At 40.2% G+C, this 25,320-nt stretch overlaps 1 protein-coding gene and 1 long non-coding RNA gene across 10 annotated transcripts in view; both read right to left on the reverse strand.

Moving 5' to 3' along the window:
* Nucleotides 1-5,865: 5,865 nt before the first annotated feature.
* Nucleotides 5,866-25,320, reverse strand: part of kcnc2 (potassium voltage-gated channel, Shaw-related subfamily, member 2) — a 132,551-nt gene continuing 113,096 nt past the window's right edge. The window contains exons 3-6 of one of the 9 annotated variants that reach the window (XR_007944996.1): nucleotides 20,913-21,083; nucleotides 9,538-10,186; nucleotides 8,969-9,063; nucleotides 5,866-7,701 (exon numbers count right to left, since the gene is read on the reverse strand). Coding sequence is in view for 4 of the 9 variants with exons in the window: in XM_022215290.2 (XP_022070982.1) it covers nucleotides 10,041-10,186; nucleotides 20,913-21,083 (317 nt within the window). In the remaining 5 variants the exon portion in view is untranslated. Of the gene's footprint in view, nucleotides 10,187-20,473; nucleotides 20,536-20,912; nucleotides 21,084-25,320 lie in introns of all 9 variants that reach the window. The other 8 variants (XR_007945044.1, XR_002596715.2, XR_002596716.2 and 5 more) reach the window with 8 other exon arrangements.
* Nucleotides 15,019-20,467, reverse strand: LOC127536415 (uncharacterized). The gene is made up of 2 exons (XR_007945415.1): nucleotides 15,901-20,467; nucleotides 15,019-15,757 (listed from the first exon to the last, which is right to left on the reverse strand). It is a non-coding gene; the product is annotated as an uncharacterized LOC127536415 (long non-coding RNA).

Consider the following 25,320-nt stretch of genomic DNA (forward strand, 5'->3'; position numbering starts at 1 on the left):
AAGTTCCTTATTATATATGAGTATATGTTTATGGTATCGTCCTACAGCACTAAATTCAAACATTACAAATTGGAGTTAGCATATAAGAAATCCAACTACACAATTGTAAAGTAAACAGGAATTCACACTGCCAATGCTCTAAGCACCTATAAAACTCACACAGGCAATAAATTAAAGCAAAGATAAGACCTTGGATATCTAGCTTAGGTCGGTCTGGATGAAGTGACTTTCTATGTGTTTCACCAGGCGACAACCAGGAAGTTTAAAGCTGCCACTGATGCAATATTCATGTCACGAATCTGGTATTTTGGATTTTCAGCAGCTGGCACCCCGCACCCTGCCTCCCCCTCCGCTCCCCCCACACAGGGAGCTGGAGGTTAGGTGGGTGAAGGGGAAGGAGCGAAGGGGAGGAGGACAGGGAGAAGGGTCCTGTCCTGAAAAACACACTCCCAGCTCTGGCTGTTTACATCACTTTGGCACGTCTGTGGCTGTTTCCATGGCGACGAGAGTAAAGATAGTCTGGGTGTCTCAGAGATACAGTGCGCTGAGTGCTGCTGATTGCTGGACGTGAGCTGAAGAATGAACAGGGAACACAGGAAGTGGGAGAGGACGGACGGCACCGCTTCACCATTATCTCAGCCTGAACCTGTGGGAGAAATCCAACGCCGGCCGCCAGACAAATGCAAATACTGTTTTTAGGCACCAGCTGCTTTGCTTTCCTTTTACTCTCAACGGGAAATGACATTTAGAGCTAGACTGGGCTAGATGGATGGCTAAAACACACCTCTGTTATTAGAGTAAATGAGAAAGTGCAGCTACAACATCTCCCTCCCCACCGAGGTGCTGCACATTTTACTGAATGGCGTTCCAGCATCAGCTACCTCAGAGAACATGGACATATCTCACATACTTGCGCCATCAGAAGTCAGAATCATAGTATATACTCAGATGCATACACATAAATCTTATTTACATATATGTACATTTTTCATGTCTAATCCAAGTCTGATCTCTAAACAATCAACCTCTACTGCACTGAAGTGTTTTAGCATCTGGTTTGCATCTGTTGCTATGGGAAACGAGACCACCGTAGCTGCATTACAGATCCACGACTTGAATTTGCACTTCGACTCCGCTTGTCTTGTTTTCTGGCTCTTCCTGCAGGAAAAACAAGACTTTCAAAAGAACACACAGACAGTGATCAGAATCGCAGCAGGAGCAGACCGGTAACTGTCACAAATCCTGCAGGAAGGTGGTGGGGAGGAGCAGGACTGAACAAAGAGCCCCGCCGACGGGCTTTATTTTGCTTTTTACAGCCTTTGAATGAGAGAGGTTCAGTTTGGAGTGATGATGTCCACAACTTGTTGGATATCTTCATGTCATTTTAGGATTTTAAGATTACTAATTAAAATTTTGTCCTCAATAAGTTAGATTAACCAAATAACTTGATTTGCTATTATTTCCTTGATTGTGTGGCCAGGGTAGGAATGATGAATGCAAGTTTCTGTCAGCTGCAACCTTTCTTTTACTAAGGTTCACATCCATCCATACATCCATCCATTATCTATGTATCACTTAATCCTCATTAGGGTCACGGGGGGCTTCAGCTCCATTTAGATTAAAGGAGAAGAAAAAGCATGGTGTGTTTAAGATGTACAGGTTGCCACTGTATCACAGAGCATAGCATTCTTAAGTTATCAGTCAGATTATGGTTGTTTTCCAAAAATCAAGAGGGCCAAATTCCAAACTTCCATCCATTCATTATCTATACATAAATATATAATCCTCATGAGGGTCGTGGTGAGGCTGGAGTCTACCCAAGCTGACTGAGGATGAAGACAGGAGATCCTCTGGACAGGTCACCAGTCTGTCACAGGGCTACATGTAGAGACAAACAATCACACTCACATTCACACCTACGGACAATTTAGAGTCATCAATTAACCTCAGCATATTTTTGAACTGTGGGAGGAAGTTGTAGAACCTGGAGAAAACCCAGGCACAGGGAGAACATGCAAACTCCATGCAGAATGATCCCAGGAAGGCAGGGATGTGAACCGGAGATCTTCTAGCTTTAAGCCAACAGTGCTAACCACTATACCACTGTGCAGCCCCAAATTCAAGATCCAACAGTAAATAAATTACAGACTTCCCACTCAACACAAAGCAAAACAGGTGGTTCTAGAAACATTTGTTTGTATTCTCAGAATATATACTTTGCTTAAACATTTCTGCATAAAAATCACATCTTCAACTCAAACTCAAATGCTTGTCTCTGCTTTTCAGGATATTGGTTCTAAGTTTTACAGGATATCTTTCTGAGAAACTGTTTAGGAAACTGGTTTTTAAAAATGCATAACAAAGTTCTGGGAGTTATGGGGATATCAATGCTTTTTAGCTGTTGTTCCAAAATCCTTCAAAACTAATACACGAGAGCTGAAATGATGAGTTGACCACCTAAATGATTAAACCTTGTATCAAGATATTGTTTGTGAAGCTGAAGATAATTTACTCCAAACTGGAACCTGCACTACAAAGCAAGCACAACATAGACAGGTTGTTTTTTATTATTTGGCTTCAATGAGCCTAATACACTCAACAAAAATATAAACGCAACACTTTTGTTTTTGCTCCCATTTTTTATGAGATGAACTCAAAGATCTAAAACTTTTCACATACACAATATCACCATTTCTCTCAAATATTGTTCACAAATCTGTCTAAATCTGTGATAGTGAGCACTTCTCCTTTGCTGAGATAATCCATCCCACCTCACAGGTGTGCCATATCAAGATGCTGATTAGACACCATGATTAGTGCACAGGTGTGCCTTAGACTGCCCACAATAAAAGGCCACTCTGAAAGGTGCAGTTTTATCACAGCACAATGCCACAGATGTGGCAAGATTTGAGGGAGAGTGCAATTGGCATACTGACAGCAGGGATGTCAACCAGAGCTGTTGCTCGTGTATTGAATGCTCATTTCTCTACCATAAGCCGTCTCCAAAGGCGTTTCAAAGAATTTGGCAGTACATCCAACCTACTCATCTCATAAAAAATGGGAGCAAAAACAAAAGTGTTGCGTTTATATTTTTGTTGAGTGTACAGTATATGTATCATGACTGAGCTACCAGGCATGTGCTCTGTTGCCCTCATAATGTAATTCCTGCTAGCGCTAAATTTTATGCTACATGTAGACGTGTGCAGAGAGGTTGTTATGGACTCAGTGAGATGACAAAATTTCTGCCATGGGGAACCCTCATGTGCTCATCAACTGGAAAAGTATGAAACCAGCCAGCAGCCAGTGAACACACATGCTGTTCGAATCATTTCACAATTCAAAATAAAATGATTGACAGTGATCACATTGAGCACAGTAATTAGTTTCAATTAGTTCCAGCAACCATCACTCCTGTGTTCTAATGCTACATTGTGTTAGCTAATGGTGTTGAAAGGCTAATTGATGATTAGAAAACCCTTGTACAATTATGTTAGCACATGAATAAAAGTTTGAGTTTTCATGGAAAACATGAAATTGTCTGGATGAACCCAAACTTTTGAACGGTAGTGTATGTCAACCTATGGTTTCTGAGTCTGGCTTTCAGGAATCACGATGGCACCAGATGACCAATCGCAAACATGAACACATGTAGAACTGCATATTTCTCAGACGAAGAACAGACTAAAATTTTAAACCATTATAAATAATATAAAAGTATAACACAGGCTAAAAGCAACACAGTGGTTGCAGCCAAAGCAGGAAGGAAAGCTGACAAAAAGCTGTCAACTGTGTGATGTTAATAGCCCTATCAATATCACTGCCCCATCATTAAGGCATGGGTAGATCAGACTGTAATTACAACTGTGTATTCCATTAAATGAATGTTTTGCTTAGATGTAGCCTATTCGTCAGACAGTTTGTCTTATTCTTTCAGCTGCAGGCCTGTCAGTGTTAAATGCTTTTGGGAGAAAGTAAGGAACAAATATAAAAACATAATTGAAGCTGATAAGTAGATTTGCTGCATATCTATCGAAGATCAACAAGCATTATCACCATACAAGTGTCTGAAGAACAAAGAAATGGATTTCAATTTGCTTGCAGCTCTAAAATGTCTTTCTCACTAAGTGGAGACAGGATTTTCAGGGACTATGACAATGCTACGTTTCAAGGCTAGATTGGTCAGAAGGTGACATTTGGATATACGATGATCTGTCATCTCATGGAAGAAGTGAACCTCAGTTGTAAAACCTTAAATTTCAGGGTTAAACCTGGAGTAGGGGCTGCACAGTGGTTTGGTGGTTAGCATTTTCATCTTGCAGCTAGAAGATCCCTGATTTGCGTCCCCACCTTCCCAGAATCTTTCTGCATGGAGTTTGCATGTTCTCCCTGTGCATGCGTGGGTTTTCTCCGGGTTCTCTGACTTCCTCGCACAGTCCAAACTGATTCTAAATTGTCCATAGACGTGTTTGTTTCTATATGTAGACCTGTGATAGACTGGAGACTTGTCCAGGGTGTCTCTGCCTAAACGTTGTATAGATAATGGATGGATACCCGTTGATACCCAACACCACTTACTTAGATAAGACTTATTTTAGCCTCTAATGGATGGATGGACTAAATATGACTAGTATTCTAGTGTATATTAGTGATGAGACGTGATTAATAATCTAATCTAAATAATTGGAGGCTCTGTAATTAATTAATCGTATTTAATTGCATTTTTGTCAAATAGCAATATTTGACACAATAAGCAAAGTTTTTCAATTCAAATTAATTTTGATGGATGACTGTATCTATGAATACACATATACGTCAACTTAAACAGCAAAAATGTTTGTTTCATTTATATTTATCTGCATTTGTCATCTACTACATTCACAGATTACTGCAAAGTCGAAGTGCAATTATAGCAATTATATTCAACATTTTAAGACTTTTATAAACTCAAGCACTTTCGATGTCTCAGAACATGGTCTATTAAGAGATGGTTACACTGCTTGCTGGTACTAGGACTGTCATAGTTGATGTGTCCACAGGATTGTTGGTTTCATTGTGTATGTGAAACCCACGGCACTGCATGCTGGTTGCATTGCAGCACGTTTTGACATGTGTTCCAGTGTATCTCCCCAGAGCTCATTTGCATAAAGTAGACTTGACTTCTACTTGATGCAAATTCAGTGCCAGTCAGTGGAGGTCTGGCACCGCAAAATATTCGATAAATGTCTAAACTAGTCATTGTTGAACTAAAACGAGGGCAGATTCAGCAAATGCAGAAATACTTTTTGCTGAAGCGTTTGTGTAATTAAAGAGAAAGTTCGTGGCTGAGCCGCTATTTTGGTCTGACGTTTCTACCGGACTGAAGCTAAAGCACTGTCATGTGATCAGTTAGTAGCACACTCCCTGTGCATCTTTGTCATGGCTGGCAAACAGACTTTAGGTCATTACCGCCACCTACTGGGCTGGAGTGTGCTTCAGTGTTACTGATGTGTCAGAAAAAGTGAGAAAAGTGCGATTAAGTGTGTAATATTCTTTAACGCGTTATTGTTTCTGTAATTAATTATTTGGATGAATTGCGTTAAAGTCCCAGCCCTAGAATATTTATATTTGAATTCAACGTACTATAATAACTGTGTATAGGTACTGGATGGTTGGATGGAAACCTGAAGAAAGCTGAAGTTTATCTTCAATTTCTGAGTCACACCACAGACTTGTGGCATTTGCATTAAAAATGTGATTGTCAGTCATATCTAGATAGTTACTGTTTGAATAATGACTTTAAGTGTGAACTCATACCTGTGTGTTACATTATTCAGTGTATAAATGGAAGAAAACAGGTCACAGGAAACAAAGAAGGACACCATCAGATAAAAGATAAATAGTTTATGTGAATCTCTCACATAGCATTTACCTTTACTCTATACACATTGTTCTGAACGTGATATACAGTATGTCATCTTATTTTTTCTTTTTTTACAATTCGACATGTTTTTTTTTCAGCATGCACTTTAGAATGCCAACAAAAGGCTCCACAAATACAGACTTCAAACTAGAATTTTCCTCACAGTAAAACATACAAAACATGAACTCGGATCAAAATCCTGACAGTTTGAGGACACGATGGAGAAGCACAGCATCAGACTACCATGACTTTTACAGGTAAGAGCAATGTACTCAACAGTAAGACACAAAAATACATGTTCTGGATTAAAAAAAATAAACACCTTTTTTTTTCAAGTTACAACATCATCCTAGAAATACACAAAGAACGGTACCCCTTTGTCAGTTCAAAGAGTAAAGCAGCGTGTGTACACAAGGAGGATTGTGGGTACAGGGTGACACTTGAACAGCTAGCCTACAACTGTGCAGGTCGCAACCAACACGACACACAATATGCTGTGCCACTTGCACATTTGTGTTTTCACTCCATTTTCCATCTGCCTTCGTGTCTGAACGGGCTGCTGAAATCACAGTGTGGATCGGCGCTTTTTGTTTTCGGGTGCTTATTGCAAATCCGATCTGATTGTTTGGGTACATGGGGTTTGCTACTGTGCAGACGTAGCCATTCTAGAAGTCCCGCTTTATAACTTGGTAAACTTCTGCTACACTTTTGCTCCGCCCCCACAGAGGGGAAAAGTTTGGAAGAATCAAGTTATGCAGTATTTTTTTTTTTTTTAGCCACCAGGAGTTATGAGGAATAGTCTGGTAAGAATAATTTGGTTTGTGAAGAGACAAACATCTGCAGCACTAACGCAGGGTAGTTGCATGTTAAATGCACCTTAAGGGGGACTTCTACAACGGCAGCTGCATCACAGGGGAAATCTGTCTCATTCGTGTTAAACCCAACTGGAAGAGTGACAGCTTTGAGTTCACTCACTGGTCTTTGCTGACCTGGTCTTTCAAACTGCAGATCTTACCCTGGAGTTTTAGGATACACACACACACACACACACACACACACACACACACACACACACACACACACACACACACACACACACACACACACACACACACACACACACACACATTAACACACAGCAGAGCAATTAACCTACTGAAATTACCAAGGGAAACGAAAGCAGAGATGACCACAATGTCACATTTATTCAACTTAGCACATTTGTCTCTCTATACTGTATATACTGTATGTAGAATTTCATATATGAATACACTCCATTTTTAGAACACAAAGTGCCTCAACTGATACATCTTAATACACTTATTGCGAGGAGGGATACCACAGCAAGAAAAGTGATTGACTTAGCAACTTAGCAACCAACCACCTTGTTACTTGACTTGCTATCAAAAGACAGATGTGTGGACGGAGCCACTTGGCCCAGGTGTGCTGTGTTGTTGTCATATTTACAGGAGCGATATCTATACAGAAGATAGTCTCTTTAAAGGATGTGTCCTGTTTGCTTTGCTCTCCTTTTTTTTCTCCAGAGTTCAAAAACAGGTAAAGAGAAATCAGGAAATTGTGAATGCAAAGTCCTCGCAGATCTCCTTTTGATCGTTAGATTCCTCTCCTGCTTGCTGAGCCATGAGCTGGGCGGCTGTCAGACAGTGGCTTTTGCGTGCGTCCTCATCCATATTGTCCTGTAGGAGTGGCCTTATGGCTCCAAATGGGGTCTTCCCACTGCAATAGGTCCTCATACTGATGACAGTCTTATCCCACCGTCATTCAAATAGGAAATGAATTGTCTAAATAAAATATAAACACAACTCTAAATAACAGAAATGCATCATCTGTCTGCACCAAATCAGAAGACATTGCCATGCACACATCGGCTGCTTTAGATATATGCACACAAATGAAAACAGTACAAATCAATGGCGCTATATAAGCCAGAATGAGAAAAGCTCTGTTGTATACTGCAGTGGTTGAAATGGGGGCTGATTCAATAATTTGGTGCACAGACAAAGAGAATGTTTGTGAGAGCTTTTTTAATTGTTTGACTTTTTGCCGAGCTATGTGTAAGATGCATCTAGCTGTGAGCCAGTTGCTAAGCAACCTTCTGCTACTGGTATAGACATACTGTAGGGACGGGTGAGGCACAATGCTGCATGGTTATGTCTGCCGTCCCACACCTGTTGGTGTATCGAGGCAATTTATGCCTGTCATGGTGAAAAAAAAGGTCTCATCAATAACAAATGAAGCAGCCTTTCAGCTGAACCAAAAGGCTGCTTCAGTTTAATATGAAATTTGATGTGAGACACTCCAAACTGTTTTAAGCTAATTCAGGTCTAGTCTGTCGAGTTTGGGGATTTGAGAGCAGTTAATAGCCCTTGGCTGGTATGAAGTGCGTTTAAAAGAGGAAAGCTGAAATAAAAAGTCACAGATCTGTTTCTGTATCGCAAAAAATCCACTTTTGAATCATCAGCCAAACCTGGGGGAAAATGCATGTTTTCTCTTTAAAGGGCCATGTTATGCAAAACGCAGTTTTTAAATGGTTTTTGAACTAAATTGTGCATTCCTTGTCTATAATCTCACAAAACATGAAAAACAACTAGCCCCGTGTTTTTTTCCCCTTGCCTTTCCTTTTTGCAGAGTTTACAAAGTGTGTCTCTGACTGAGCTGTTTGGATCCCGTTGTGATGTCACAACAGGATAAGCTCCGCCCCCAACTAATCCCTCCTCCTCAGGGCTCATTTCTGTCACTGACTGGACAGAGTGGATACAGATTAGGGTTATTAAGTTGTTAAAGCATGTTTGGTATGGGACCTTTAATTAAGGCCTTGTTTGTTTAGTATGAAAAATGCTACAAGTTGCATCTTTATCGATGCCTTTAAGAGTGAATGTTTGTCAGAGACTGTGCTCGTCTCTGCAGCCACATACATGTATCTCTCTTTAAAGATTATTGAATAACCCCCATTTTAGCACACAAAAACACAAATCATAATTCATGACCAATGGGGTGAGAGGGTGCTGCTCTGCAATCTGACCCTCACACCTTTTTTCAGACGGTTACCTTTCCGCCATGGCGGTTCCTTCCCTCAAGCCATTAAGATAGAACGCTGCTCTCTGCTTGTGTGAAACCAGTAAAGACAACCTCTTTGCAGTTATCTGTGAGTAAACAACCAGAAACACAACAGCTTTGGTGGCACTCCGTCAAAGAAAAAAAATCAACATGAAGGAGGAGGGGGAGAAAGTTAATCAGAATTAGCAGCAGATGAGCAGAAACCCACATGCAGAGAGAAACGAACACCCGGCTGGCATTCTGTGTGTTTAGTCTCCTTGTTGGTTTGTTGGTGAAAGCCGATGGCAAAATGAGACACGATACAAGTTGAGTGCACCCCTCCCCTCCCATACCCCAACACAATAACGTTTAATTAAAAATGCTCCTTCATGTATATGTGCTGTCGATACAAATCCTCTGTTGGCTGTCTGTCTCGGCCCTCCTCCCCTCGCCACACTGCTTGCAGACGATGGTTACAGGATGATCCATGCAAAAACAAGAGCAAGGCCCAGCAGAGGGTGAAGAGTGACAAACTGCACGTGTGCGTTGTGTGAGTTGAAACAAAATCCTGAAAGACTGACCTTCCATCCCCGCACTTCTTATCTTCTAGCCAAAAATAAAGTACAGACAAAGTCACAGTCGTATGAGGTTAACATGAAGTGACATCTCTCTTTCTTTTTTTGGAAGCACGTCTGTTTCAAGGTATCTAAACATAGCAACATCTAATATCCCTGATTATTAATATGTGTTTTTTTTATTAAATGTTATGGCTGCTACTTCTGAAGCCACCAGTCAGAGTTCTTTTATTGCAATTCTAAAAGTACAACAATATCCAACTAAAGGGAACTCCAAGTGACACAGGAGAACTGACTAGTTACTTAAGGATCTCAGCTAAGCACATGACCTTCAAGGAAAAGGGGACTTGCTCAGGTTGTATTAACATTAGTCTTAGCTACAATGGTAAGTACTTATCCACTAGTCACAATATCTAGAACAGAGTTCAGATATGATGCCAAAGGGAGGCGGTTTGTTAGGGGGTTGGATGTGGGGTGGTTCGGGTCAAAGTGGCCCGAGGTTGGAGGTCTCACAGGATGGAGGGGATGGGGGAGCGAGAGCGCCGCAGCGGGCAGGGTGATCCGTAGGGCGAGGTCACAGGAGACAACCTCAGGGCGTTACCAGCCATGCCAGTCATGCCCGCTATGTTGTTTAAGCTCCGGGATTTCTCATAGCCTTCAGATGAGGGGGCGACAAAAGGTGGTGGTGGTGGTGGAGGTGGTTGTGGTTGTGCAGGAACAGGACATGAACACACACAGGCAGGCAGGCAGGCACGCAGGCAGGCAGGCAACGATCCGAGTCCGAGCCAGCCGAGTGAACCGAGACAAGACAGGAGACAGGAGTGAGACAGAGCAACAGTAACATACTGTATGGTGAGAGCATGCACAGCACATTTCCTGACAGTAGCAGTAAGGCAGATTAAACCCAGGCAAATGCTCAGAATTGGACTGGAGCTGCTTTGGAGGGAGAAACAACCTCATTGGTGGAGTGGGTAGAAATAAAGAATCAGATATTCTGATTTAACATGCATCCAGTCTACACTGTAGACAGATAGTTAGAGCCCATTATTAGTTAGAAATAAGCATAGACTATATATAAAACATGAGTGTGTCCTCTGAGTCTAAAAGTGAAAACAACATAGAAGTGAGCTAAACCTAAACCTACATTGTTTCTAACAGGACTGTCGTAGCTAACGTTAGCTCTGGTGCTAACAGCAACATGTTTTACATTGAGGTGATGCCGTTAAGCTCAATGTGGTCTCGTCTTCCTTTACTGTTCCCCAAACTTCTGACATCACTTAAGGCGTCCTCTACATCTTCTTCACCACGGCAAACAGAGTTTAGGTTCATTACTGCACCTACTGAGATGGAGTGTGCATCAGTGTTACCAGTATACCAGAAATTAGTGAACTCAGAAAGGTGCAATTAAATGTGTTATGTTTTTTACACATTATTTTTTCTTCATTAGTTCATCAAAATGAACACATTAAAGTCCCAGCCCTAGTTTTAGTGCTGGACTACCTTTTCATTTATTCATATCATTGTGCAAAAACTCCTCAACTTCTCAGTCAGAGCTACACCTTGCTCTTTACATGTGATTTGACCACACACAGAGAGGTCCATTTTTAGCAAAATGTCAAACTCGAGTGCTTGAAATGGTTGACCACAAACCAATGGGTTATGTCATATTACCAACTTGGAGGAAACTCGTTTTCCAAATACCTGATTTGTCAAGCACACAAAAACTAATTTTCTCATCGATATCACAATAGGTCATTTAATTTGAAAAAAAAAATTGTTAATTTTGAGTATAATTTTGAGATGGAATCATCCATATCAACCTTCTAATCATATGGTCTAATAACATAACTCTAACATGACTTGGCTGTAACCATCTCCTGGTAGCTACATTTAAATAAAGTTGAGTATTTATTGCAATTTTGTAATAGTTGTGTTTTTTTTTGTTTTTTTTGATTACACTGAGTGCTTCATGTCTCTAGAGGCACTTGATGCTCTTCCACAGAGTCTACAAAGTATTGGATTTCAGCCTAGCTAGCAGGACAAAGCTAATGTGATGATGTCTGAAAATAAAAGAACAAATGCCACGGGTTGTGAATGACTGAACAGAATAAATTCACTTTCATTTTCATTCTGATCTTTTTAAAAAGAAAACTGTTCACTGGCTCCACCCACCAACTCACTCAGCCAATCAAACTGCTTTAACCTCCACAGCAGCTCCGCCCCTGAGAAACACCTGTACAGTTAATAATCCAGAATAAGTAAAGGCAAAACCTTTCAGTTCAATAACAAATACTGTCATTTCTACACATTAGCAAGCATTTATTTTATGGCATCATCATTAGTATTTTATCTCACAAAAATAGTGTGAAGACTAAATTTTGCTAATTAATGAGATAAGATTACGAGTGCTGCTCATTCATATTGACACATTTATTTGAATATGTAATAATCATACACCTTAAAACTATTAGCATGATCACTATGGTTCAAATATTACAGACTAAATCCAGGATACACATACTGATGATGATGATTAAAATGATCTTAATTCAATATTCTGTACAGATTCACACTTTACAACAGCTCAAACTTCCAAAAATGCTGCATGTGACGCACGCTGGCAAATTTGCATTTGGTGCAAATAGAAAAGGAAAAAAAACAAAACAAGCCAAAGCAGACCATTAATGGAGCATGCCAATCAGCTGGCGTAAACACTGATGAGGAACAGCTAATGGAAGCATTGCCTCATTACCGTACTGCATACGCCACCATTTGTTTCTCTGAGAGGAAGGGTGTAAATTAAACTGGGGCTCTTTCAGAACCCCGCTGCAGAACAAAGGGCAGCTTGGGTCTGTGCCAACAGGTAGCAGGTATGAGAAAGGATCCAATATTTTATGCATTAGTGCCAGTGTGGCGGCAAATGCAACCACAACCACCGGCCGAAGCGGCACAGACGAAGGCACAGCTGCTTGGCTGCCTACTCTGAAAATACAATAGTGGCGACGTGCCCTGCTGAGAGAGACCCCACCATGATGTTCCCTGCAGAATATGTGGGTTACATGGAGTTTAACCTGCTGCACTGTTTAAGTAACTATCAACAGGCCATGTACACTACCGTTAAAAACTTTGGGGTCACTTAGAAATGTCCTTATTTTTGAAAGAAAAGCATTTTTTTTTTCCGAGAAGATGACATTAAATTAATCAGAAATCCAGTCTAGACATTATTAATGTGGTAAATGACTATTCTAGCTGTAAACGGCTGATTTTTTACCTCCATAGGGGTACAGAGGAACATTTCCAGCAACCATCACTCCTGTGTTCTAATGCTACATTGTGTTAGCTAATGCTGTTGAAAGGCTCATTGATGATTAGAAAACCCTCGTGCAGTTATGTCAGCACATGAATAAAAGTGTGTTGTCATGTTATGTGTAAAATTGTCTAGGTGACCCCAAACTTTTGAACAGTAGTGTATACTGTATCCTCAGTGCATTCCAAATAAAGCTCCACTCTAAATGATGCATTGTACTCATTAGGATTCTTCTGAAATGCAGGTCGCAATTGCATTTCACAAAAACATTTACAATCTACTGATGGCATTCATTTGCCTGCTGTACAGTTAGTACAGCAGCACTACAAGGCTATAGAGCAATAACACTGGGAGCAGGGCACTTAGCTAGCATCCTGGAGAGGCAGTTAACTCCTGATAGAAGGCAATTAGCTGAGGCTTAACGCTTCTACTTTACAGTGCAGATTAACACAACATTAATGCCTCAAGATGCTGGAGATAAAACAGAGGAATTAGTCTACGAAGCATGCTTCAGGCCCTACATGACGCTCAAATATTATTTAAGTGTGGTCAGAATAAGAATGTGTTTGCATCTAATAAGCCAGAGGCAGCCTGAGCTCATTTCTACTGTGTGGGCTGCTCCATTTATACATTATAGCTCATGACCTTTTCGGCCTTTGAAATCACATGGAACTGAAGTAAGACTTTCTGACGATCCAGCAGGTGTGAACTTAACAATGACCTTTAGCTTAGGCCAGAGTGCTTGGAAGGCCTTTGTGAGTGTGACCTTTCCAAAGATGCACAACACAGAAGGCGACGACTGACGGGCAAATCTGACACCAAAAAAAAGGCTAAATTTGTAGATGCTATTTCTCATTGGAAACAATGTACGCTAATTCAATAGCTAGTGCAGTGAAGCGGTGTGGCTGACAAACTTTGCCGGCAAAGTTTCAACATTGTCCAATCAGAAACAAGAATTACGTTATCCTAATGGTCAACACATAATGCCTGAGTTGGGCAAATTGACTTCTTCATTGCTGTAAAAATTTAAGTTCACAGTAACTATACTATATGGAATTGACTGTTAGCTAAACCCTTTGTCCACGCATCCATTTTTCAGCCCAGTCGGGTTTTGAACAACTCTGTATATTGAAGCAGCAGGCAGATGGCTCAAACTGCTTTTGTGTTACTAGCATGCAACTAGTGTGGACATGCTGACGGGGATTTGCTAAAGGAGATTAAACACTGACATTTAGATGTAATGTTTTGCAGCCACTTTAGTTTAACTTCAAACTGTCCAAATCTACAGCTATTCATTCTACTGTTTGTGTAATGTAGATAACTTTACAGCCTAACATTGTGTTGCTCTGTTGTCTTTGGTAGTGTTTATTGACTCATCAGTGGTTTTCTTAGAGCTACAGCTGTTTAGTCCCAATCCTTTGAGTTCCCTTCGCATAGTGCAAGTAGAAATGCTCTTACTGTCACTATAAACATAGCCGTGGGTTCTACTGTTGATTTCCTACCATCATCTAAGAGTTTGTTCTGTATGGAATGAATTTCCTATCATAATTCAAGAGCATTTTAAATTGATTTGAGGGCAGCATTTATCGATTTCATTCTCAGATTTTGTGATATTGTCTCTCAGAACTCTGCTCTCGCGCTCAAATTTGCTCTGCGCGTGCTCAAACTGTGTCCTCGCACTCGGTTAAGATGGTGCTCGCGCAGATTTCCTGCGCTCAAACTCAAACTCTTCCTCTTGCTCTCACGGAGCTTCTGCTCACGGATCTCTGCTCTGCTCTCAGATTTTTTGTGTATCAACGCTGTCAACCAATAGAAGGCCGGCGAGCTTTGACCAATCAGATTATCCCTGTTTGTATACGGGTGCGTTCGCTGTTTTCCGAGGAGCGTCGCATACGGGCGGGCACTCTTTCAACAGGTTTTATTCACTCCCTACCTCTGGGACTGTAATAAATGTGATTTCTTTTATTTTTTTGACCACTGTTGGAATAAAATATCATTCAATGCATACAACAGCGTCCGAGCTTCTCATTAAAATTGCTATATTGTATAATAATAGCGGCATCGAACACTGCTCTTTGAGGTGTGCTGGTGGAGAAAACAATGTCACTATCCAGAAGCTAGCAGCGGGACAGCAGATGGCTTGCTAAAATGGACCGGCAAAGTCGAAGCGCTCAGGCAAGTTATTTTTATATTAATTTTAATGAAAACTATATAATATTTATTTGATCATATACCTGGTTTTAAATATACATGAACACCATACAAAATGTATTTATATATCCTTGTATTTTCTTTGTTTTGTTTTGAAAACGATTTATATCATTAATAATTGGATCCTATCCTCATCAGGAAGTGGTACTTACATATACTGACTAATGAACACATATTTCTATATAAAACAGTAGAGATAAGTTATATATCAGAGAAAAGGAATATATATAAAAATCATAGATGGAGTATCAACATTCACATATATATGTAAAAGTTATATATATCAGAGAAAATCATACTACATATATAAATCATGTATGTAGAGAGAATAAAATGTAATGTAAATGTAAATTCTCAAGTTAACACAAGAACATGACATCCCTGCCCTAAACCACATTTACACATGTACAAACGTTTTACAGCTAAAACCAATGAAAGAGGACTGTTTTGCAGAGCTTCTTTCTCGTGCTCCCTTTCTGCAGGTCAAGACAGGTAAGTTTGGCAATATGGTGCAGCCACGGACATAACCAATGACAACAAGCTGGAATGATGGTTGTCGATACGAAACTGTCTTTCTTCAATGTGTTCCCCAAGCAGAAAAACCACCTCCATTCCAATCTCCTCCCGAACGTTGTGTGTGACTGTTGACACCTTTGGAGCTTGTTTTGTTGAAGCCTGGCGAATCACCCTCTCTGCAACTCTCAGCACCTTATAATAATAATTTTAAAAAATTATATTTATATAGCGCTTTACACAGTGCTAAAAGACACTTTACAGTCCAGAGAAAATAAAGAACAAAGCAACTTTAACATGCAAATAAAAAAAATATATACAAGATTATAAAATCAAACCTTCACTGTGCCTTGTGATGGAATCAGTAGGCCTCCATTGTTTTTCAGAGCTAGAAGGTGGTAGCTCTCGTCAAATGATGATGGTACAGCATCTCTGACCAAGCTTGCACGGCACACATCACATCACCTTCAAAATGAAAATGGAAGATTTGGGAGAGTCTATACAAAAACATCTTACAAAAGAGGTCAAGAGGTTTTCTTCAAGTTTCTTACAACCTTTCTTCAACAAAACTCCTATTTTTGATGCATATCAGTTGATAATGAACCAAAACTGCTTAAACTGTGAATAAGTTTGTTTGCAAATTATTCTACAGTCAGATGTTCAGTTGTCTGTATTTTTAAGTAAGTGGGTGGGTATGAGACATTAGAGCTAGCTTACTGTTGTTAGGGTGAATTACATGTGAACAATACAGTCTGTGCCACCTGTGTAAAATTCACTGGTCAATGTTATACCAGTAATATATATTTTAGCTTTCCTGTGTCAGTTGTAATCTAAGTCAGTGGAATATGACTTATAAAGTCTCAGTTCACAGACGGGTCAACACCAGCAGTAAACATAGCCTAGCTAGCTGGCCATGATTTCGCTGGTGGGCATAAATACAGCACAGTAATATTCGATTCACAGAATACAACCAATAGTAATGTTCAATCTTACTTGTGAAAAGTAATCCATCGTGCCCTGTTTTCGACGATCCGGCGTTTTGAACACGAATATGCGGCACAGTGCTGTGGCATCTGTTTCTTTCTGCTGCTGAACTGTAAGTACGATGACCGGACCAAGATGGCAGCCGTCCCCGAGCGGCGTCGTGGTGACATTGTTTTCTCCACCAGGACACCTCAAAGAGCAGTGTTCGATGCCGCTATTATTATACAATATAGCAATTTTAATGAGAAGCTCGGACGCTGTTGTATGCATTGAATGATATTTTATTCCAACAGTGGTCAAAAAATAAAAGAAATCACATTTATTACAGTCCCGGAGGTAGGGAGTGGATAAAACCTGTTGAAAGAGTGCCCGCCCGTATGCGACGCTCCTCGGAAAACAGCGAACGCACCCGTATACAAACAGGGATAATCTGATTGGTCAAAGCTCGCCGGCCTTCTATTGGTTGACAGCGTTGATACACAAAAAATCTGAGAGCAGAGATCCGTGAGCAGAAGCTCCGTGAGAGCAAGAGGAAGAGTTTGAGCGCAGGAAATCTGCGCGAGCACCATCTTAACCGAGTGCGAGGACACAGTTTGAGCACGCGCAGAGCAAATTTGAGCGCGAGAGCAGAGTTCTGAGAGACAATATCACAAAATCTGAGAATGAAATCGATAAATGCTGCCCTCAAATCAATTTAAAATGCTCTTGAATTATGATAGGAAATTCATTCCATAGTTCTGACCACATTTGTTCCTGGAAGGTGATGGTTCTCCACTATCCTTACAGGTTTTAAAAATGTGTTGGATTTTTCTTAACCTGATTTTAATAGTTTCAGAAATCTCCTTAGTTGTTTTCTTTGCTTGATGCAGGACAATAATTTCACCATTCTGAAACAGATTAACATCCTTTCCATGATCACAGGATATGTCCTCCAACATGGTTGTTTCAAATAAGTTGTTGCAGCTGAAACATATTCATCACTGCAGTAATTGTCCAGTGGAAGGCTCTTACCTATTTACTTAGTTAAATCCAAGTGGTGACTCTTCTTATGGACAGGCAGTGTACTTTGACCTCAATATTGAAACTTTCTGCATTTTCTTCTTCTTTTATTTCTGCCTAAATTGCTTTAATTCATTGCAACAAATGCTTTTTTTTTTTTGTTGTCATTTTTGGCTCCAGTCACTGGTCAGCTGCAGTCACTGTTACAGTTTTAGACAATGTTAGTTGGCACCAGAGTCTGATTCTGCGCATTGTAAAAGTTTCTGAAGATACAACTCTCTGAGCATAAGGAAGTACTTACACACGTGGACAAAATTGTTGGTACCCCTCAGTTAAAGAAGGAAAAACCCACAATTCTCACTGAAATCACTTGAAACTCACAAAAGTAACAATAAATAAAAATTTATTGAAAATTAAATAATCAAAAACAGCCATTACTTTTGAATTGTTGATTAACATAATTATTAAAAAAAAAAAAACTAATGAAACAGGCCTGGACAAAAATGATGGTACCTCTATAAAAGATTGAAAACTATTTGACCAGAGTGACATGATTAACTCAGGTGTGTCATTTAATTGACATCACAGGTGTTTCCAAACTCATAATCAGTCAGTCTGCCTATTTAAAGGGAGACAAGTAGTCACCCTGCTGTTTGGTGAAAAGGTGTGTACCACACTGAACATGGACAACAGAAAGCAAAGGAGAGAATTGTCCCAGGACATCCGAAAAAAAATGATAGACAAACATCTTAAAGGTAAAGGCTATAAGACCATCTCTAAACAGCTTGAAGTTCCTGTGACAACAGTGGCTCATATTATTCAGAAGTTCAAGACCCATGGGACAGTAGCCAACCTCCCTGGACGTGGCCGCAAGAGGAAAATTGATGACAAATTGAAGAGACGGATCGTTGGAATTGTATCCAAAGAGCCCAGAGCAACCTCCAAAGAAATTAAAGGTGAACTCCAAGGCCAAGGTACATCAGTGTCAGATCGCACCATTCGTCGTTGTTTGAGCCAAAGTGGACTTCATGGGAGACGACCAAGGAGGACACCACTGCTGAAAAAAACTCATAAAAAAGCGAGACTGGAATTTGCAAAAATGCATGTTGACAAGCCATAAAGCTTCTGGGAGAATGTCCTTTGGACAGATGAGACCAAACTGGAGCTTTTTGGTAAGGCACATCAACTCTATGTTCATAGACTCAAAAAGCAAGCATACGAAGAAAAGAACACTGTCCCTACGGTGAAACATGGAGGAGGCTCAGTAATGTTTTGGGGCTGCTTTGCTGCATCTGGCACAGGGTGTCTTGAAAGTGTGCAAGGTACGATGAAATCTGAAGACTATCAAGGCATTCTGGAGAGAAATGTGCTGCCTAGTGTCAGAAAGCTTGGTCTCAGTCGCAGGTCATGGGTCTTCCAACAGGACAACGATCTAAAACACACAGCCAAAAACACCCAAGAATGGCTGAGAGAAAAGCGTTGGACTATTCTAAAGTGGCCTTCTATGAGCCCAGATCTGAATCCCATTGAACATCTGTGGAAGGAGCTGAAACATGCCATTTGGAGAAGACACCCATCAAACCTGAGACAACTGGAGCTGTTTGCTCATGAGGAGTGGGCCAAAATACCTGTTGACAGCTGCAGAACGCTCATTGACAAATACAGAAATCGTTTAATTGCAGTGATTGCCTCAAAAGGTTGTGCAACAAAATATTAAGTTATGGGTACCATCATTTTTGTCCAGCCCTATTTCATTAGTTTGTTTTTTTAAATAATTATGTTAATCAACAATTCAAAAGTGATGGCTGATTTTGATTATTTAATTTTCAATACATTTTTATTTATTGTTACTTTTGTGAGTTTCAAGTGATTTCAGTGAGAATTGTGGGTTTTTCCTTCTTTAACTGAGGGGTACCAACAATTTTGTCCACGTGTGTAAAATGATCAAACAACGAAAAGGTTGGGACACTATGCAGAGTTTTGACAGCAACCCAAGGTGGCACTGTCTGCCGCTTGCTTCTCTCCTGCTCTCTGTGCTGACATACATTGTGTTTTAATACAACTGAATTCCAAACAAAGTTGTTGTATTAATTTGCATTTTTTTTTTAAAATAAATATCTGAATGTTATAGTTCAGATGAGGCTTGCACTACAACACTGATGCTCATTCTTAAAATGCAATACAAGGACAACGCTGTCATGATTTTGATTTTCTTCACGTTTTTTAGACATTATGTTCCTTGTGGTTGAAATGTTTTCAATAGTGAATCTGCCGGCTTTTTATTAAAACTGTGTATAGTCTGTACAAGAATGGGAAGCTTTACCAGCATAGCAACAGTAACTAAGGGGAGCAGGGCTTAGCGAAGGGTCAGATTTCTACATGTGCCTCTTTTTTCTTGCAATTATAGAACAAATACAGTGAAATTAGTTAAATACCATAACTGATAACTGAGAATAGAAGTATCAAATCTGGCATGTCAGATAAAAAGATCAGTGGATTTTATTATCTTAATCTGAATGGAAATTAGTCCACTATAATAAGTAGTCGCTAATTAAAGTAACAGCGCTTGTTGTCAAAAATGAATGAAGAAGTCAAAATGTTTATGAGTTGACAGCATTAATATCTATTCCAGTAGCAGTTTTAATTTCTCTGATAGGTGTATCACCACCTTAGAAGCAGATGATACACTGAGCTATTTCTCCTGGTGCTGTAGATGGGCAGTGAACCTGGCAACGGCCAAAAAAGTGAGACACTGGGTCAGAAATTTATTCAAGTGTTTCCAGGCAACAGGAAACCATGAATAAATTGTGAGGAAAGCAACAGTTCTGAGTCAGCTGCATGGACACGGTTGTCCCTCAGAATTGCCAAAGTCGTCGTGTTGTGTGTCGCTGCTGAGCATCGCAGCAGCAGCTCCACAGGTTACGTTACCTGAGCTGACTACGGCTGAGCATACAGCCTTCCACCCTCCAGGGATGTCGGTGTCCCAGTCACTGAGGACACGGATCAGCCGATGAGGATTCTGATTCATGTCTGTGATTTTAAGATTTTTTTCTATCTTCTAAAATACGAACTGGTCTGACTGCTCTTTCAGTTTCACACTGGAAACAAAAAAACTACATGAAAAGCGAGAGGAAACTAACCCAGACTTACAAGTGATGACTCATGACTCAAACATCAATCAGTATTAATGCACAGTAGCAAGCATGGGTTTCAGAATGATCCACTTAAACAAGAACATTGCATGCTTTTTAAATCACTCTACTTTTATGAAACAACTGACATAATAATTTTGTATTCTATCAGAAATATTTATTCTAAGGCCAATTAAATCACACTGAACACCAGTTGGATTTCCACATGCAGTCACCTGTTTTTCTCATCCCTCCGTCTGCAGGGCAGGTGTAGTCACTCGCAGCAAGCAAGAAACACGTCCCCCCACTCCGGCGGTCCTGTTCCCGGGTGCTGGACCTTCGCATGGGGACCCTCTCCTCTGGGGACATGGTGAGGTCGCTGCCCCCACTGCAGTCTGCTGACAGGACTGTGAGCACAGAAACAGACATGAAACACTCCTGGCAGCCCTTTAACTGGCTCCAGTGGTCCATTTCATATCTACTTTCTTTGATTCACACATTTTATAACGATCTGACGCTGAACATTTCATCAAAGGTCTTCTAACAACACACAAAAATATGATACCTTTGACTGTTCAGTGGAAGCATCATTAATGTCGAATTACAGCGATCCTAAAGAGACAATATTAGATGATAATAGTTATGATTTGTTTTAATCACATCCATCCGTTCATAGATACAAGTTGCCAGGCAACTGAAACTATTCTCCTCCAGTCTGGTTTTTAACCTTGTGCAACTTTAAAGTCAGTAACATTTCTCTGGAAACAGAAAACTTTCTTAGGTGGGAGTTAGTCTAAGCATTTCTTCAGTACATTTCCACAATGAATTTGAGAAAAACATGATCTCTTATTAAAGAGTAACTTGCAGGTTGAACTTTTCACAAAATTTCCCTGCATACTTGTTGGAAGTATTGAAATATAAAGGCACAAGAGCAGTGTTTCTGACAAAGGTCTTTTTGTATTTACAGTGCATCACATTACATCTAATAGACAGCTCTTCAACAGCATAGTGTGCAGTACTGGGTAGTAATGAGTCTGAGTAGGTGAGATTTAAAGAGGTGGTCTTTTTACTCTGCCAAGGAACGCGGTGGAGTTATGTGACTATTGGCGTACATTTGTTTGTCTGTCTGTCTGTCTGTCTGCAACATTTCTCAAAAATGGACAAACAGATTTGAATGAAATTTTTAGGGAAGATCAGAAATGACACAAGGACCCAGTGATAATATTTTGGCAGTGATGCAACTTACAGTCTGGATCCATGCATTTGTTAAATATTTCAGTGTCATAGCGAGATAGCAGCTACATATTTAGGTCACGCTATTCAGTATCTGTACATAATGGTCACAGACATAACACAAGGATGTGCTCAACGCAAGATCTTTTTTTTTTAATCAAGGATTTCATCCGTTGGAAATCATACAACGACTGAGCAGCCTTGGAGGAGTACTGTGCTCTCTGAGTGCTTTTCTTGTTTGTTAATTACTTTGTATTTCACAGTTTTTCACTATGGTAATTTGTTGTGCAGGAAAGTACAGGAAAGTAGGGAGGAGAATGAGGGGTAGACATCCAGTAAAGGGCCGTGAGCTGGAACTGAACCCAGGCGGCTGCATCAGGGACTATAGCCCCTGTTCATAGGTCTAAAACTAAGTTAAAAACAACTCTAAATGGTATTGTGGTGGATTTATAAACATAAAAAAGACCTGGGTTCTGTTCCATTTTCTTAAACATTAATTCACCAACCTGCAAGCTGCTCTTTAAGTTCATGTTCTGGTTGTGACTCAGTAGAAGATAAATTGAATTTGTACTTTGTTGTTGCTGCAATGTCTCTGAAAAAAAAAACTAAAATCATTCATCCATTCTCCATACATCGCTTAATCCTTATTAGGGTGATGGAGGGCTGGAGTCTATCCCAACTGACTTAGGGTGAAGACAGGTCACCTGGACAGGTCACCAGTCTATCACAGGACTACATATAGAGACAAACAATCACAATCACATTCACACGTACAGACGATTTAGAATCACCAATTAACCTTAGCATGTTTTTTGACTGTGGCAGGAAGCCGGAGTACCCAGAGAAAACCTCCATATACACAGGAAGAGCATGCCAACTCCATGCAGAAAGATCCCAGGAAGGCCGTGATAAAAACCGGGGATCTTCCAGCTGCAAGACAAAAGTGCTAACCACTACGCCACTGTGCAGCCCCCAACTAAAATCATATTATCAAAATTACATTTTTCTTCTTGGAATAAAACCTCCATCAACAGTAAACACAAATTCTAAGTACTAAATCTAGATATATCCATTTATAAAATGACGCCAGAGACACACAGTATACTGTTTAAACCAAGGACGGATGCTAACATTAATGTAACAAATTAAGGCATCAATAAAGCTTCTTTAAAACAGGACCACAAATGTTGTACACATGTGAGACCAGCCATGTACCACTAAAATGTTGTAGTTAGTAAAGACTCTCTCTGGGGTGTGATAAATGGAAATATATATTTGCAGTAAGCTGGCAAAAGGGGGTTTGTGGGCGAGGGAACAGGGGAGCGTGGGGTGATGAGGGCATCATTGCAGTCACGACAAATAAAAGCCTCCTGTATAAAAGGCTTGAACCAAATGTCCCAGCAACACCATGCAGCTCAGCAGAGGTCAAAGGTGAGATGGTGTTTAGTTCTCCAGTAGATAATAAATACTCATTGTATTTAACGGTATGAACCAGAGAGAGGTTTTCTACTAAAACAAATCTGCTTTACTCATACAGCACCTGCATATGACATACTTAAATCCATATTTAAAAGATAAGGATGAGATTGATATTTCTAATAGTCTCAACAAATGCTACGAAAAGCAATGATTTTACAATGTCTATCCAGTATCATCTGTGATTCCACAGACGATACAGTGCTCGTCTCTGTAGAAAAACTGTTAAGAGAGTCATCGAGTCGCATTGGGATAACATATTCCATCCATTACAATAAAGGAGGCCAGGGTGATACATTTGTCTCAGCATATAAAGTGGAGCTGTGTCCCTAAGCATGCCCAATAATTGCAGATATGGAGCTGCTCTGCACTTGATTCAAAATACAGCAGCAGTTTCACAACTGGCCAGGTCCATTCTAATCATGGGATAAGCCATAAATTAAATCACTGCGGCTCTTTTATGTGCTTTTAATAGCTTTTGGATGACAGTAGAGGCCTGTGGCACAGTGAAATAAGATATACTAAGCTTTCACTGCAGAGACAACACTGGACAGGAGGATTCATTCATTTTGTTCTTTTGTGCTTAAAATGGAAGCGGTTGATTTAAAAAAAAAAGATTAAATGAAAGCAGTGTGTTGTGTTTATAGGTGAATCTGTCATGGCACATTCTTTACCTCAGTATTTTCTTGGCAATATAAGGCAAGCATTTCACGCTAATCTGTCATTATAGTGTAACCCAAGTGTTTTGAGAGGAAACTACTCCTCTGCAGCTCCTCCCAGCTCAGTTTCAGGCTTTAGAAAATCTAACCCATGACAGGCAGCTTTAGCCAATCACAAGCGTTCTCACTGAACAGATGAGATGGTATAAATAGCAAGAAAGTTCACCAATCAAAGCATGATGTGGTGGCACGTTGGGTTTGATGGAGGACTTTCAATTGGGAGAGTGGCTTTTGAAGCCTGGTTAGGGCCACATATGATTGTTGCCTTTTTGCTTGACTATCAGTGTGCGTTTCAAACCTCTTGTGGTGGGAGGGGCTGAGAACAGAGAGGGAAAACCTGGATGAGGGCTGTATATTTTTAAAGGGTTAGTTAGGGTTTTTTGCATTTTCCAGATTTCTGCTGACTGCAACTTTAATTATTTTTGAAAAATAAGTCCCTGATTCAGACAGAAGTTGTCAAAGTAGACTCTTCATTACTTGGTACCAACTTTCAGTTTTGATGAAATGGCAGTCGTCTTTAGCAAGCTTTGTCATAAGCTAGGCAAATATTAGCTACATGAGGTGGTTCAAAATACTTTCCAGCTGGCTCATTAAAATAGGAATTTTGTAGGGAAAAAATATAGATGTCATACAATCAGCCACCTCCATGACTGCAAATTGAAGCAAATGGGAAGGTGCAAAAGCTGCAGTTCTTCTAACGGCCACTTGAGGCTGGCTCCAAACAAGAGTCAATCCCATTTTAATATGTCCGACTTTACAGCAGATGTAAACATGCTTACAGCCTGTTAGAAAAAAGGTTTCAGTCTCTATAGCTGATTCTGTAATTTATGACAAGTGCAAGGAAGGTAAATTGTAATGCAACTCACCTGTTTAAAATGTATTAAGACTTAAAGGTATGCACAATCAATGATGTGTCTGCTATGAATGATGGGTGGCTCTCATCAAACATAAGGTAGTAAACTGTAGGAGTCAGGTATTGCCAAGACAGCGATGGCTGAAGTCACCATGATGAGCTTCTAAACTGCTCTTCATGAAACTATGGGTCAGACGATGTTTAATACATGATGTTGTTGTTTATATCTAACGTTAAAAATGCATGGCCCAGACAAAAAACAGCCTACTAACCAGATGAGGATCCATGTGGAACTGTCAACTACAGTAACTAATGTTATAAAGAAAGAGGACTGTTTTTGTGTTGTAAAGTCGGGCAAACTCT

Source organism: Acanthochromis polyacanthus, chromosome 1 (genome assembly GCF_021347895.1).
Source record: "Acanthochromis polyacanthus isolate Apoly-LR-REF ecotype Palm Island chromosome 1, KAUST_Apoly_ChrSc, whole genome shotgun sequence".
NCBI classification, from domain to species: Eukaryota; Metazoa; Chordata; class Actinopteri; family Pomacentridae; genus Acanthochromis; species Acanthochromis polyacanthus.